General features: G+C 38.6%; 1 protein-coding gene across 4 annotated transcripts in view; it reads left to right on the top strand.

Moving 5' to 3' along the window:
* Positions 1-12,691, top strand: part of GRID1 (glutamate ionotropic receptor delta type subunit 1) — a 489,331-nt gene that overhangs the window by 361,054 nt on the left and 115,586 nt on the right. For all 4 annotated transcript variants that reach the window (XM_014877980.2, XM_014877982.2, XM_088168822.1 and 1 more), the window contains one exon: positions 9,010-9,063. In XM_014877980.2, coding sequence (XP_014733466.1) covers positions 9,010-9,063 — 54 coding nt within the window. The remainder of the gene's footprint in view (positions 1-9,009; positions 9,064-12,691) is intronic.

Genomic DNA, 12,691 nt, shown 5'->3' with positions numbered 1-12,691 from the left:
TTAATCGAATGTAGATAAACAAGCCTGTTATTTTCAAAAAGAAAAAAGTGATGTCAAAGTGAGCAAAATTTAGTTATTCTTTTAAAAGTATCCATTGGGTCTTCAAATTCAACTTGGCATGTGGTTGTGGTAAAATTTTAAGTGCCATATTTCTGGGAGGTTTTGTTCTTTAGTTAACATTAGATTCATGTCTTAATGGAAATGTTGCTTTCTGACAGCTGTGCAATTATCCCGTGTCACTACTGTGCCATGCAGTTAAATGGTCAGCAGTTACCATGTTTATAAATACTGTGTGACATTTGAGCTTTGAAGAGTACATTCTTACTGAATGCTTTTGGAAGAGTTCCATGTACGGTATTTTCATGCATTGTTCAGTGGAATGTGCACTAAATGGAATGACAGCAGAGACTGACGGTAATAAGCATTACGTATGAAATGGGAATCAGATTAAACAGAAATCCCAGTGCATTACATCAAAATGATTAAGGCTAAAACGATAGGCAGTGCTACATATATTAGAGTAGTTACTCAAGAACAATACAGCTGTGTAGCTAGAGGAAGTTTCACTAGTCTTCCATAATCTTCCTATAGTTTTCTTCATCTCCAGTATTTCTCTTGATAAACATTTACCTTTTATGTAGGTTTCCTCCGGTGTATTTTTTTTTCTAATCAACTATGACCGAAGTAACAGGCAACTAGTGCAGTACAAACCTTAAATTGTATCTTGTGGTTTCAGCTGTTACCAAATTATATTGATAAATGCAAAATTTCAGGTACACCTTCTAATTAGCACTCATCAGTTCCAGGGGTGTGTGCTAAAAGTGGGTGAAGGTTTGGGTTATATTTACTCCTCTTTGTGTGAAATCTCTTGTTAGCAACCAAAAATGGGATTCAGTTGTGGATGGTATTTGGGAATTTGCTCAGGAATGTATTTTATTTTTTCCTCTTTCCCCCCCCCCCCTTTTTTTTCTTTCTTCTTCCTTCTTCCCACCCTTCTTTATTTTTTTCCCCACCCCATTAGGCTGAGTTTTTTATCTTGTGAAGGAACTGAGACAGAGGTCAAGACAGGACTATCGCATATCGTTTGGACAGAACATAAATGAAATATTATGGAATTTATGGGGAGCAAAAACCCTGGAGAACTGACTCAGACTAATGAGAGTACAGAGATCTCCATGACCGACTTGGCCTCTCTTTTGTGGGAGATTCAGGCTGAACATGCCAGGTTTATAGGCTTGTATTAATGGAGGAGCCTGGAATGGTTAAAATGCCATTGGATCTCGTGATAGCCTTTTGGTTATTATTTGTGGTTCATTGGGACCACAGAGGGAAGAACAGCTTTTCTCAGCAGTGCAGTTCTGCAGAAAGTATCAGGCTTTATGTTTTAATGTAACAGTGCATAACTTGAAAAAATGTCCCCGCTGAGAGAGGGCCGTCAGTAATGTGTTTATAGAGTGTAGCCCAAGAATGAAGTCATACACATAGAGGAAATACCAAAAAATGTGGATGCTAAAGGCATGCTATGCTTGTGGTTCATTAATGGCTTGTAGGAAGCTCCTATGTACCAGGATTCAGAACTGACAGCTTCTGGTGTAAGTGCAGTAAAATGAACTCCATCACTGACATGAGGTGTGGTGATCAGGGAAACAGCTGAGCCTGCTAGGTGCTTTGGAGAAAACATGTACATGTAACATGTTCTGGGAATAAGTTCATAAAGAAAGAAGAATATGGAATTTCTGGCAACACTTTTTTAGTAAAAGTTCAAATCGTTGGAAAATGAGGTTCAGTTAGAAAGAGACAGTTTCACTGAATTTTCTGTCTGCAAAAATACGTCATAGAAACTCTTTGAATTCCCATTTTACCATTTAGAGAAGAAAACCTTTCATATTTCACTTTGAAATTACATTTAGACATTTCAGTTGGCCTCTATTAAATAATAAAAATAAACCTACAGGCTTGATATAGTTTACTGCAACTGAGTGTTTGTCTTCAAGATTCTTAGTCTAAATTATCTTAGTTTTATCTAGAGTTGGGATGTTGTACTAGAAATTTTTGCTTTAACTTCTGTTCTAATGGTACCATTAACAATTAAACTTTAGAAATAGTATCAGTTTGGAGTGTTCTTTAGTATGTTATAAGAATTATAGTATTTATATAAATAATTGATTTACTATGGCTAGTAGTGCTTACTTTATTTTTAATCTAGTAATGCTCCTCTGGAGATACTGAGCCAAGAGGTATTTGTTTAAAATACAAAGGAAAGAAGGTTCTAGGGAAGTACAAAAATCTCCGTTACTGGTACAGAAAAACTGTTTTTCTGTGAAGTGCTATTACCTATGCAATTCACACCTGGACAAGAACTGCGCTATTATAATTGAAGAGATTTCTAAATATAAGTTTAGTATCTAGGGGATATAAAATGAACCCATCTGTTCTACCAAAATTGACTTTTTCATATCTGCTATCTTAACTTATTTGTATCCAAGACATACACAAAGCTTCTCAGATAAACAGGTGCACTTTGATATTGTCCAATTAATTACTGTCAGTTGTACTGCAGTGGAAACTTGGTCTGTAGCTCTTTTTTGGGATCAAAACCAGTTTCCTGATTCTTAGGATGTCTTCCTGGACATTTAAATCAAGAACGAAGCTATTTTTAAGAATCCAGATGTATCTCCTGCAATGAAACCTGACAGCTGGACCTATGTTTGACTCAGGTTACAAAATGATATACAGAAAATAGTGACTTTTTTTTTCTCCCCTACTGCAGTTTTACTATCGTATATTTCAAAATCTTAAAAGTTTTCTTATTCTTTCTAAAAGAAATATTTCTAAAAAGTTTTTCCTTAATCTTGGTGGATGGGAGAAAGAAAACACAGTAGGCAAATAATATCTCCGAAGATGTGAAGGGAAAAGAAAAAAAAAGCTCCTTTGGAAGCAAACTTACTTGGGACAAGAGCTGGCAACAATTTTCTTTCGAAAGCTATTCAGGGGCAAATGTAAATTAAGCAGGTAATGAACTACTGAGACTGATCCCCTATGAAAGATTTGTAAAGAGCTGAGATTTAGACAAGACTACTTCCCCAAGCCCTCCTTTGCTTCACACCTTCTTTATGAAACATAAGTAAAAATAAGTTTAAAAAGTAAAGAATGGGTTTATCAGTCATTGTCATGCTGTTCTCTGGGAAGAGCTCAGCTCTTCTGCAGGCTGGATCCTCAGGTGCTCCGTGGCCAGCAGTTCTGTGCTGGGTTTTGCTCTCAGTGCCAAGGGAATATTTAGTGCCGGAGCTCTGCGTGGGAGCCCGAGACTCAGGCCCTGAACTGACAACCCTTGGCATGCCAAGGGGCGCAGGGACCTGTGGCCTGGCCAGCTGAGGGTATCTGAGGGATGTAGCAGAAGCTAATGACCCCCAGATATCCCCTTCTTTACACTGCGAGGGGATACAACTCAGGGGTTCCTTTCTTTGTCGTCTCTCCTCAGATGCACAAGCTCAAGCTGTTGTTATTTTGTTACTGTACTATACTAAGATTAAATTATTTTAAGGTTGGAGATGCCTGAGTCACTGCCATGGGAAACCTGGGATTGAGCCAGGAGAGAAATGTGGTGTGTGTGAGTGCAGGGGTGCGGGTGTGACGGGGCCTCTGTCCCTCAGCTCAGGTGCTGCGAGGGTGACAGCCACGGGAGTCCTGGATGCTCGGACAGGGAATTTCCTAACACAGGCACCCTGGGCTGGCCATGGTCTGTCTGTCTGCATGTAGGGGGCTACAGTGGGGGGTCTTGCAATGGGAATACGGCTGTGGAGGAGGAGCTTTGTGACAGACTGAGGCCCAGAGCTCTGGTCTAGGGACAGTCGGTGACACGGAGCGCTCACTGCAATGCAGGTGCATCTGCTCCCTGATGACAGCTGTCATTAGTCATCGGTTCGTGCCCTGCTTTCAGCTGGGATAGAGTTAATTTTTCTTCCTAGTAGCTGTTCAGTGCTGTGTTTTGTATTCACTGGGAGAATAACACTGATAACGCCCTGATGGTGCAGTTGTTGCTAAGAGGTGCTCACTCCAAATCAAGGGCTTTTCAGTTTCCTCCTGTGAGGACGTGCACAAGGAGCCAGGAGGCAGCATGGCCAGGACACAGACCCAAAGTAGCCAAAGACACATTCACAGCATAGAGCATCGTGCCCAGTATATAAACTGTGGAGAGTTGGCTGGGAGCACTGGTGGCTGCTTGGGAAAGGACTGGGCATTTGTCAGCAAGTAGGGAGTAGTGTATCGTGCATCATTGTCATTCTGGGGTTTATTTTTCTCTGTCTTTTTGTTCTGTCCTTTTTCATTGCAGTTATTTTTCAAAGATTTTTTGTGGTGTTCTTGTTATTAAACTGTTCTTATCTCAACCCACAGGTTTTACCTTCTTTTTTCCTGATTCTACTCCCTGTTCCACTGGGAGAGGGGAGGGAGGTGAGCAAGTTGCTGCATGGTACTTAGTTGCTGACTGTGGTTAAACCATTGCAGTGAGCAAGAGATTTGGTTTTGAGTTCTTCCAGTGTCTCTTAGGACATCCTTTTCAAATTATTTTCTGTGAACTCCCCAGTTGCCCTCTGCTTTGTTTTTTCATTGTGGAAAGCTATGATGCTCTTTGTCCTCATCATTAAGTTAAAGGATGTACAAGTAATAACTTTTGCTCCTTTGGTATCCCTCCTAGCAAAACACCGCTCCCTGGTGGCTCTTCTATAGCATGGATTTCAGGGTGGCAGCCTTTGTTTTCAAAAATCGAGACAACAGGAACATCTGTGTTTGCCATCTGCAAGCCATTTCCATTTAGGGTACCAGGGTTGGTTGCAGGGCTTCCAGACATTCCTAGTGCCTGTTCCCCTGGGTGCACAGGGAGGAGACAACAAGTTTCTAACTATAATACTGCTGCATGTAATTCTGAACTCTTCAGCACATCCTGCTGTCACTGGAACACAGCCTGCCCAGGTCTGTCTGAACACCCACAGCATCTCCTCTCAGTTGTGTCTGGGCACTCGTGCCTGCATCCCTTCGTATGCAGTCTGCTTTTTGCTGTTCACAGCAAGGTGCTGGTCCTGGCAAAGCAGCCAGGTGTTGTGGAAAAGACCTTCCCTATTACTGGTCAGCCATTATGTGCTTGGAGAGGTTTTCAGTTTCAGATTTTTTGAGAAGGTCAAGAAAGGATTGTTTCTGTGTTTTTTTGTTTTGTTTTTTTTCCTGCAGAATTATTTCTGAACACAGCAGTATTTACTACTTACTTTCCTAACTCCTTTTAATCTTGGCAACTGCCATTAGATAAAATAATGAACCGAGTTACTTATTCATGAAGGCAATGTAAATATTTGTTTTCCACTATATTCCAATAAAATAATGTTGTCGTGGATTATTGGCAGTAAATTATTTTAAGTCATACATTTAAGAGTAAACAAAACTGTATATGTGAAACTATCCTTGATTATTTTTCATGAAGCTTCTTACTCTTTTCTTTTATCAGTGTTGCTATGAAATCTGAAATCTTAATGCTCGTATTTTGATTTTCAGTTTCTTTCTTTTTAATTTCTATTGCAAATGCTTTCTACTGAGAAATTAAACAGTTTCCTGCATTCACTGCTTCCCTTCCCATCTTCCAGTTCTGGCCCAATTCTGATACTGTCATTTATATGTTGCCACTTGTAGTGGTCCACTGAGTGAATTACTATTCTCTTGTTTAGGTCCTGCATTTTACATTTGACTCATGAAAAGTAGTTGGGGAGGAAGAAGGGCACAATCTCAAATAAACCTTTTTTTTCCCCAAAATTTATTGAATTTATTTGCTACTCTGAGATAAAACAAGCAAAAGGTGGATGCTCTTTAATTTCCAGTGTGTTTTTTTTCTCCAAAACAGATTTTGTTTTGATAGAAATATTTTGAATATTACTCCCAACTGTCACCTAGACACCATCTACATAGAAAGTAGAAAAAGAACTAGGACATTTTACACCTATATTAATAATTTTTCCATATAAAGTTATTGCCTATTTTAACCTGTGAATCCTTCCCCAATAGATGGCAATTCTTTTACTCAGGCACAGTGATCTCACAATTTCATAGCCTACTTTCTCTGTAGAGGGTACATTTATCAAGTAGGAGGAATAGGTCTTTCAAGGATGTTTCATAGACAATTTGTTTTGTTGGTTTTTTTTTAATGGATGGACACAATCTCAAGCAATTGGCAAGATCCTGAACAGCTTGAATAATTAAAAATTGGTGGCCATAATCTCTCAAGTGTTGATATCTTTTTCCTCTTTCAAGTAAAAAGCCTCACTAAGTTACAAACATTAAATTCTTTCTTACTTTGAGAAGTCTCAATAAACTTCCTTATGATAACACAGGTCTCCAGGACCTTGCTTTTCACACTGCTTAACTTTCATGAGCAGGCAATAGACTCATGATACCAGAAAGTTGAAACCTGAGAGCTGTTTTTCAATAGAGTTATTTAAAAGGTTTTTTTGGATTGCAAGTCTTTATATATGGTGCAAAATCTGAAGCACAAAATGCAAAAAGTTTCAGCTTCCTCCCAGCACGTTTTCATTTTGAGTAATGGTTCATGCTATGTGTTGCAGTTCTGAACAGAAGATGTTTAGAGCCATTTAGACTTGACTACCTACAGTGATGTTTCTAAATACATTTCAAGCTATTAGAATGCAGAGCCACTGGCTCTGTAGGAGGAGTGCTGAATGGTCTGGCACTCTGATGACTAAAGATAAACTCTTAGCAGCCTAAATTTAGGCACCTCATTTTAAAAACTTTGGCCCAGATATGTGAACCCAGAAGAATGAGATACGATAATTTATTTCAAATTCCTTGGCTCTTGCATCTCCCCAGACTGAGCATTTATTCATACAAATTGCTCACTGTTGCAGATGAATCACTAAATGTAGCCAGTGCAATAACTCTGCACCTGAGCATTATTTAATTCTGCTTTGCTAATGCTAGCAGCACTTTACTCTTTCTCTATATGTTACAGCACCTGGGTATTTTGGCTTTGTCTGGATATATTTAGGAGGTGAATAGGGAGAAAATGCACATATTTTTCCCCTCCTGTTCGTCACTGCTATCTTTCCTAAGTGCTGCTGCTCCTCAGGTGGTCAGCTTAATGTTCCAGCTTAAAAGAACTGCAAAGGGGGCAGTTACCAAGGGGACAGTTTTTACTATATGTTTAGGAGAGGATTATGTTGCTAGAAGTGTTATCTCTAGTGGTTCTTATCTGCTTTGACACCAGGTTTTGTTGCTTTCTTGTAATGTTCTTCATGATGAAGACAATTACTGTGTTCTGTCTGTGTTGATTTTCCTCTTTTGATGAGTTTGCAGTTTCTCTTGGGATTTTGTCTCTTTAAAGGAGTATTTCAGCTTGTGGATGTGAGAAATGGATGGAGGTATGCGTGTTGCCCACAGTTTTCTCTTATGATTGTGTGGGGTACACAAATGAGCAAAATTTTAAAACACAGTTACTTAGGCAAGTAATTTATACCTTTGTTAAGGACACAGCGTAAGCTAGGATTAATGTTAAAGATGCGGTGTTGGCTACTTAGTGAAGTTTAACTTCATTTTTTTTGAAGGAATCAGATATCCCTTAGCCTGTATTAAGGATGGATCTGTTGTCATTCCACTGCAGCCTTAGAAGTTGTGGGCGTTTATTCTAAGCCAGTCATCTGTAGTCAGTGTCATAAGAGAAGGTGATTCATCCCATCTGACACTAAATATCTGAGAGGCTTATTATGCAAATGTGTTCTGAAGAGGAAGGTGGTTGATGATGTTCCTGCTCAGCCCAGTGCTACAGTCTACAGAGCCTCTCAGTACCACTGCAGTCATTTTTGAAATACTGTGGAAATTATCCAGGTTAAAAAACAGTAACTGGAAGTATTTTGTTCATTTGCATTTGTTTGCGTTTTTGGTTTTTTTTAACTAGGTTCATTTCAGTGATTCATAGGGCCATTTATAACAGAGAGATAAGAATATCTGTTCAATAAATGGGGTCATACTGGCACAGAGAAAAGAAGTGGTTGATGGCAGGAACATTCAAAACCATGTAATAAACTGCCTCCTGAAATACATGTGTGCACTGTTTTATTAGGAGAGATGAACACAATGTAGTAATTGTTTAACCGTGTACTAAGCAGGACATTAACAATATCAGTAGTGTACATCTCTCCATGCTTGCTATCACTTTATTAGACTATTAAATGTCTTGAAGTGAGCTTATCTATGTCAAATAAAGGGGATACTGAGGAACTTCTATATATATTGTGAGAGCCTTCAACTGAGATTCTCTTTCTAAACTAGTAGTGCAATCTTCTCCGGTTTTAGCTTCCCAGTGGGTTATACATGTATAGATAAATATGCAAACTGCTTAGACAGGATGTTTCTTTATAATATGTAGCGGTTATCCAAGTTCATGCCAGGAATACAAAAGAAGTGACCATGCAGATCATTACTTTTGTCTTGAGCCTTACGTAAATATGAAGAGAGAATGAACTCTCATATAAATGTATGAACTTCCCTTGAGCATCTCACTGTCATGTTTTTAATTAACTAGGCTAGTTAACAGATAAACTATCAGAGGTGTAATGGGCCAGAGACAATATATTTTGGGAGGCATATTGAAAAGAAATCCAGCTGAATAGGATGCATTAGATATATAATAAAGAAGTTAGATCTCCTGAACTGCATGTTCCATGCAGTTATTTATCACAGGATCCTTTATGCTGAAGTACCACCCTGCCCCAGAGTGCTTTTGTGGTACATGAACACAGTGAGGGTACTTTGATTTAAGAACTGAAGTCAGAGAAATGTTAGTTACTGTTCCATGAAGCAGCAGAGGAAGAAATGAACTATACTGAAATAATGTCAGTAGCAATGAAAACAGTCCAAATGAGCTTAATAGCATATTTTTATATAAGTTCTTTCTGGAATATATTTTCCATGTTTTATTTATTTTTATTGTTATGTTTCTTTTTATTTTTGTAGGCTGTGGAAACCAACCTTGCATCAAAGGATAGTCACTGGGTCTATGTAAATGAGGTAAGAAAGTCAAAAGAGAAAACACAGCTTGCTACATTCACTCATCACCATATTTTGTTTTATGTGTTTTGACACACCAAACAGAGCATACATGTAACATTTTTGCTTTTTGAATAGCACAAGGTTCAAATTCTGTGGTGTCATTGCTTGTCTGTCTTAGTTAAATTGGAATAGGTTGCACACCAGAGGTCAAGATAAAACTTCCAATATACCTCAGAGCAGCTGGGAGACTTATTTTTACCTTCCTGCTGGCACTATTTCATTAGCTGTTTAGGAAGAGGAGAATATCTCAAAAGAAATCTCAAATACAGGCATCTCTGGCAGAAGTTCATCCTCCATTGCTGTGAAAGCCTGCACACAGATGCCAGGAGAGGAAAGAGTGCTTGCGAGCTTAGTCCATTCAAATACGTATTTACATGATACACAGTCTTTTTCTCTAGTGCAGAACTGTGTTGATATATTGGCCAAGACCCAGAATAGCTTAAATTCAAAGTGTAATGTTTCCCCTCTGCAGCAAATGGGATCCTGTCCTGCTACAATGATTATTTATTTTACCTTAGTGCCATGATGCCCTAATGGGAATCTGTTCGGATTCGTATTTAAAAAACAATGAAATGTCGTACCATATATAGTAACTTACAAATCACTGATAAATGGCAGTATTTTATAAATTCCTTGTTTTAATAATGATTTATTTAAAGATAGCAAAATATCTAATTTGAAAAGAACAGTGTTCACTGTCCTATTTTTATATTATAAATGCATAGCCTCTAATTTAATAGCCAATTCCTTTGTTAATTTCTTACTCCTTTCTTTGCACCTCACTAATAATTTTGGATAGGCAACTTTTAATAGTAACTCTAAATTGTATTGTGTGGCATTAGACAGGCTCTGTAATTAAATGGGGGTTAGGGAAAGCAAGTGAAATCCCTGCTTGTAAAGGCTTTATAAATTCTTTCTAGTCCTTGTTACGTTTAAGTACCTCCTGGCTTGTCAGTTGCTGTAATGACCCACTACAAAACAGCAGCAAGATGCCCAGAGAGTCAGTGTTTATATTCACATAAAGATAATACTGTGCATATTTCCCTAAACATTTATAGAGAGGGATTGTTTGTGAATTTTTTACTACTGCTGTTACTGTTCACATGTTAAAATTCACTTCACGGAGCCTGAATCTGTAACATTGTGATAAAAGCCTTCAGCACTCTGCACTAAGGTGTGCACACTCGTACACACACAAATCACACAGAGTGTCAGTTCTGCTTCTCCTTTGGAAGCTTTTGTTTTTTCTCCTTTGTGGCTAAAGACTGGGTAGGGAAGCTGTGAGAGCAGCATGTGAATTTAGAGTACAAATTTCTAGTGAAAAATATCAGTGCACATAATTTATAAATATCTCAAAATGCAATTAAGTCCAAACAATTAGAGAAGCTTTTCAGACTCACAACACTTTGGAGAAGTCTTTGCAGGCAATAGGAAGCAGAAATGTTTTGGCTGTTCTTTCTTTCAGAGAAGTGTTGGAGTTTGTGTGTGTGCTTAAACTACTGTGAGAAGAAGGTGCATTGAGCATCTCCATGGATGCATATATAGAAAGATGGCGGTTCCTTAGGGCTTGCTTCTTATTTGTGCATCCCCGCCATGCTAACAAGAGGACAGACTGATTAAGCTTTCCATGTACATGTTTCCAGTTAGTGGTAGTGGGAACTGCGTGAGTATTTGATAGAAAAGATGATGCTGATTCTTCTGTGATTTTCAGAATGGAATTAACTTTTAATTCCCTACAGTCAAATCAGTTCTTTTTGATGTGTTTCCGTGAGAGTAGAAGTCCATTATGCAAATGGACCAAAACCTTAGCTAATCCTTTTTTTGTCCAGGGCAGATTGAGGACCCTACACTTCCCTGTTCATCCTGGGACCTAATGATCCCATTGCAAGGAAAGAGAGATGTAGGGCTGGCAGATTGAAGAGGCAGTAGCAGGAAAAGAACACACAGACAATTATTTCCATGGAGGTTCCTGATGTGAAGAGCACTGGATTGTAAACAGGCTTTTCAGGCCTTTTGCACTTCAGGGAGCCATTGAAGGGCTTTGGACAGCTTGGGCTACTGAGATCTGCTGACCCAGAGCACCTTACAGTGTGCTCTGTCTCCCACCTCTCGTCAAACTAACGAGGACCTGACACTTGGACTTACCTTGCTATAGTAAGAATGACTGTATAGCATGGTATTATTTCAATAAGAGATTTTATTATCTTCTTACTTTAATTAAATCTACTTTACTCTCTCTGCACTGATAATCCAATAAAAATTTGTGTTCAGTTCTTTTTTTTTCCCTTGGGCACCTTCCCATGTAGTTGAATAGGAGTTAAGTTTTAGAGGTAGAACGAATTTTATCACTTAAATTTTGTTAGGTAAGCAAGATCACCAAGCTTTGGATGAGCTAACTGTAAATCTATATGACTGGTAATTACACAGCAAATGAACAAACAGCTGTATTGACAGAATCCTGTTTGCTAGTTTTCGATAACCCAGGTCTGTGCAAAAGTATCTGTTCAGTTGGATGCCATTGCTGGTGAGAAAGGACTTGGTCATCTTTAGAAGAAGGCTGGTTAATTGGGAGTTAAATTTATTGTGTGGAGTTGGAAGGTTGAAACATTACCCGGCAGGTTTTCTAGGGTAGGAGAGATGGATCTTTTCAGGCAGTATCGTGCCCTCATATGTCCTCTTTGCAGCCAAAGTCATGAAATACCTACTGCTTAAAAATATATATATTTGTGTGTCCACTCTTCTGGTTTCAAACAGGTTGTGTTTCAATATTGCAATAGCTGTCAAAAGTAGTGGAGGTTAGAAGGGGAAAAAAAGAGAAATATTTCTAACTAACCATCCCCTTTTTGATTTATATTTCATCATCTGCACTTTTTGTTTTTATTCATCTAGAAATGCTAAATCATTCTTTGCTTTCATTTTGGTAGTGATTCTACCTAAATTCTGGGTTAAACATGCCAGATAGCTTTTTAAAAGCAAGAACACTTGTGATTCCGGTATAAATCTGTGTAAAAGCAAACTCTTCCAAACAATGACTACTACATGCTTATCTGTGTCTCCAAAATAGTCCAAAACGCTATTATCATTGACTGTGTGGGCATTTGTGAATGATTTGCAGTTTTGGAAGATCTCTTAGAACATATCTGGTGTTCTGCTTGAACCTTTGCTGTTTGTACCTTTGATGGTTGAAGTGACCTGCCAGCTTTGATAGACCTGTGCTGCTGCTCCTTTTGGCAAGACTGGAACAGTTACAGACGGCCCCTGTTTTTTGGATGTTTATTTCCTGGGTTTTTCTTCCCTAGTTTTCTTTATTATTTTGATGTTTCTCTTACTTTTCTTTCTCTTTCATACTTGGCATTAAGTGTCTCTGTTGGCTCCTCATGACATTTTTCATTCTCTCCTTCTCTTTTTCTGCCTTTTCTGAGAAAATGCTGTGCCTTGCCCAGGGCGTGCGTCTGTGGGAGAGGTACAAGAGCAACACTTGAAACTGAATTTGGATGTGGTTGTAACCAGGAGCAGTGCTCCAGGAGCCTGTGTCTCTTTCTTTATTAGCAGCAGCAGTAGGGCTGGGACTATAAAAAGAATTAGA

Source organism: Sturnus vulgaris, chromosome 8 (assembly GCF_052056855.1).
Source record: "Sturnus vulgaris isolate bStuVul1 chromosome 8, bStuVul1.hap1, whole genome shotgun sequence".
NCBI lineage: Eukaryota > Metazoa > Chordata > Aves > Passeriformes > Sturnidae > Sturnus > Sturnus vulgaris.
Note: the sequence above shows the minus strand (reverse complement) of the source record. Positions and strands in the feature narration are given on the sequence as shown.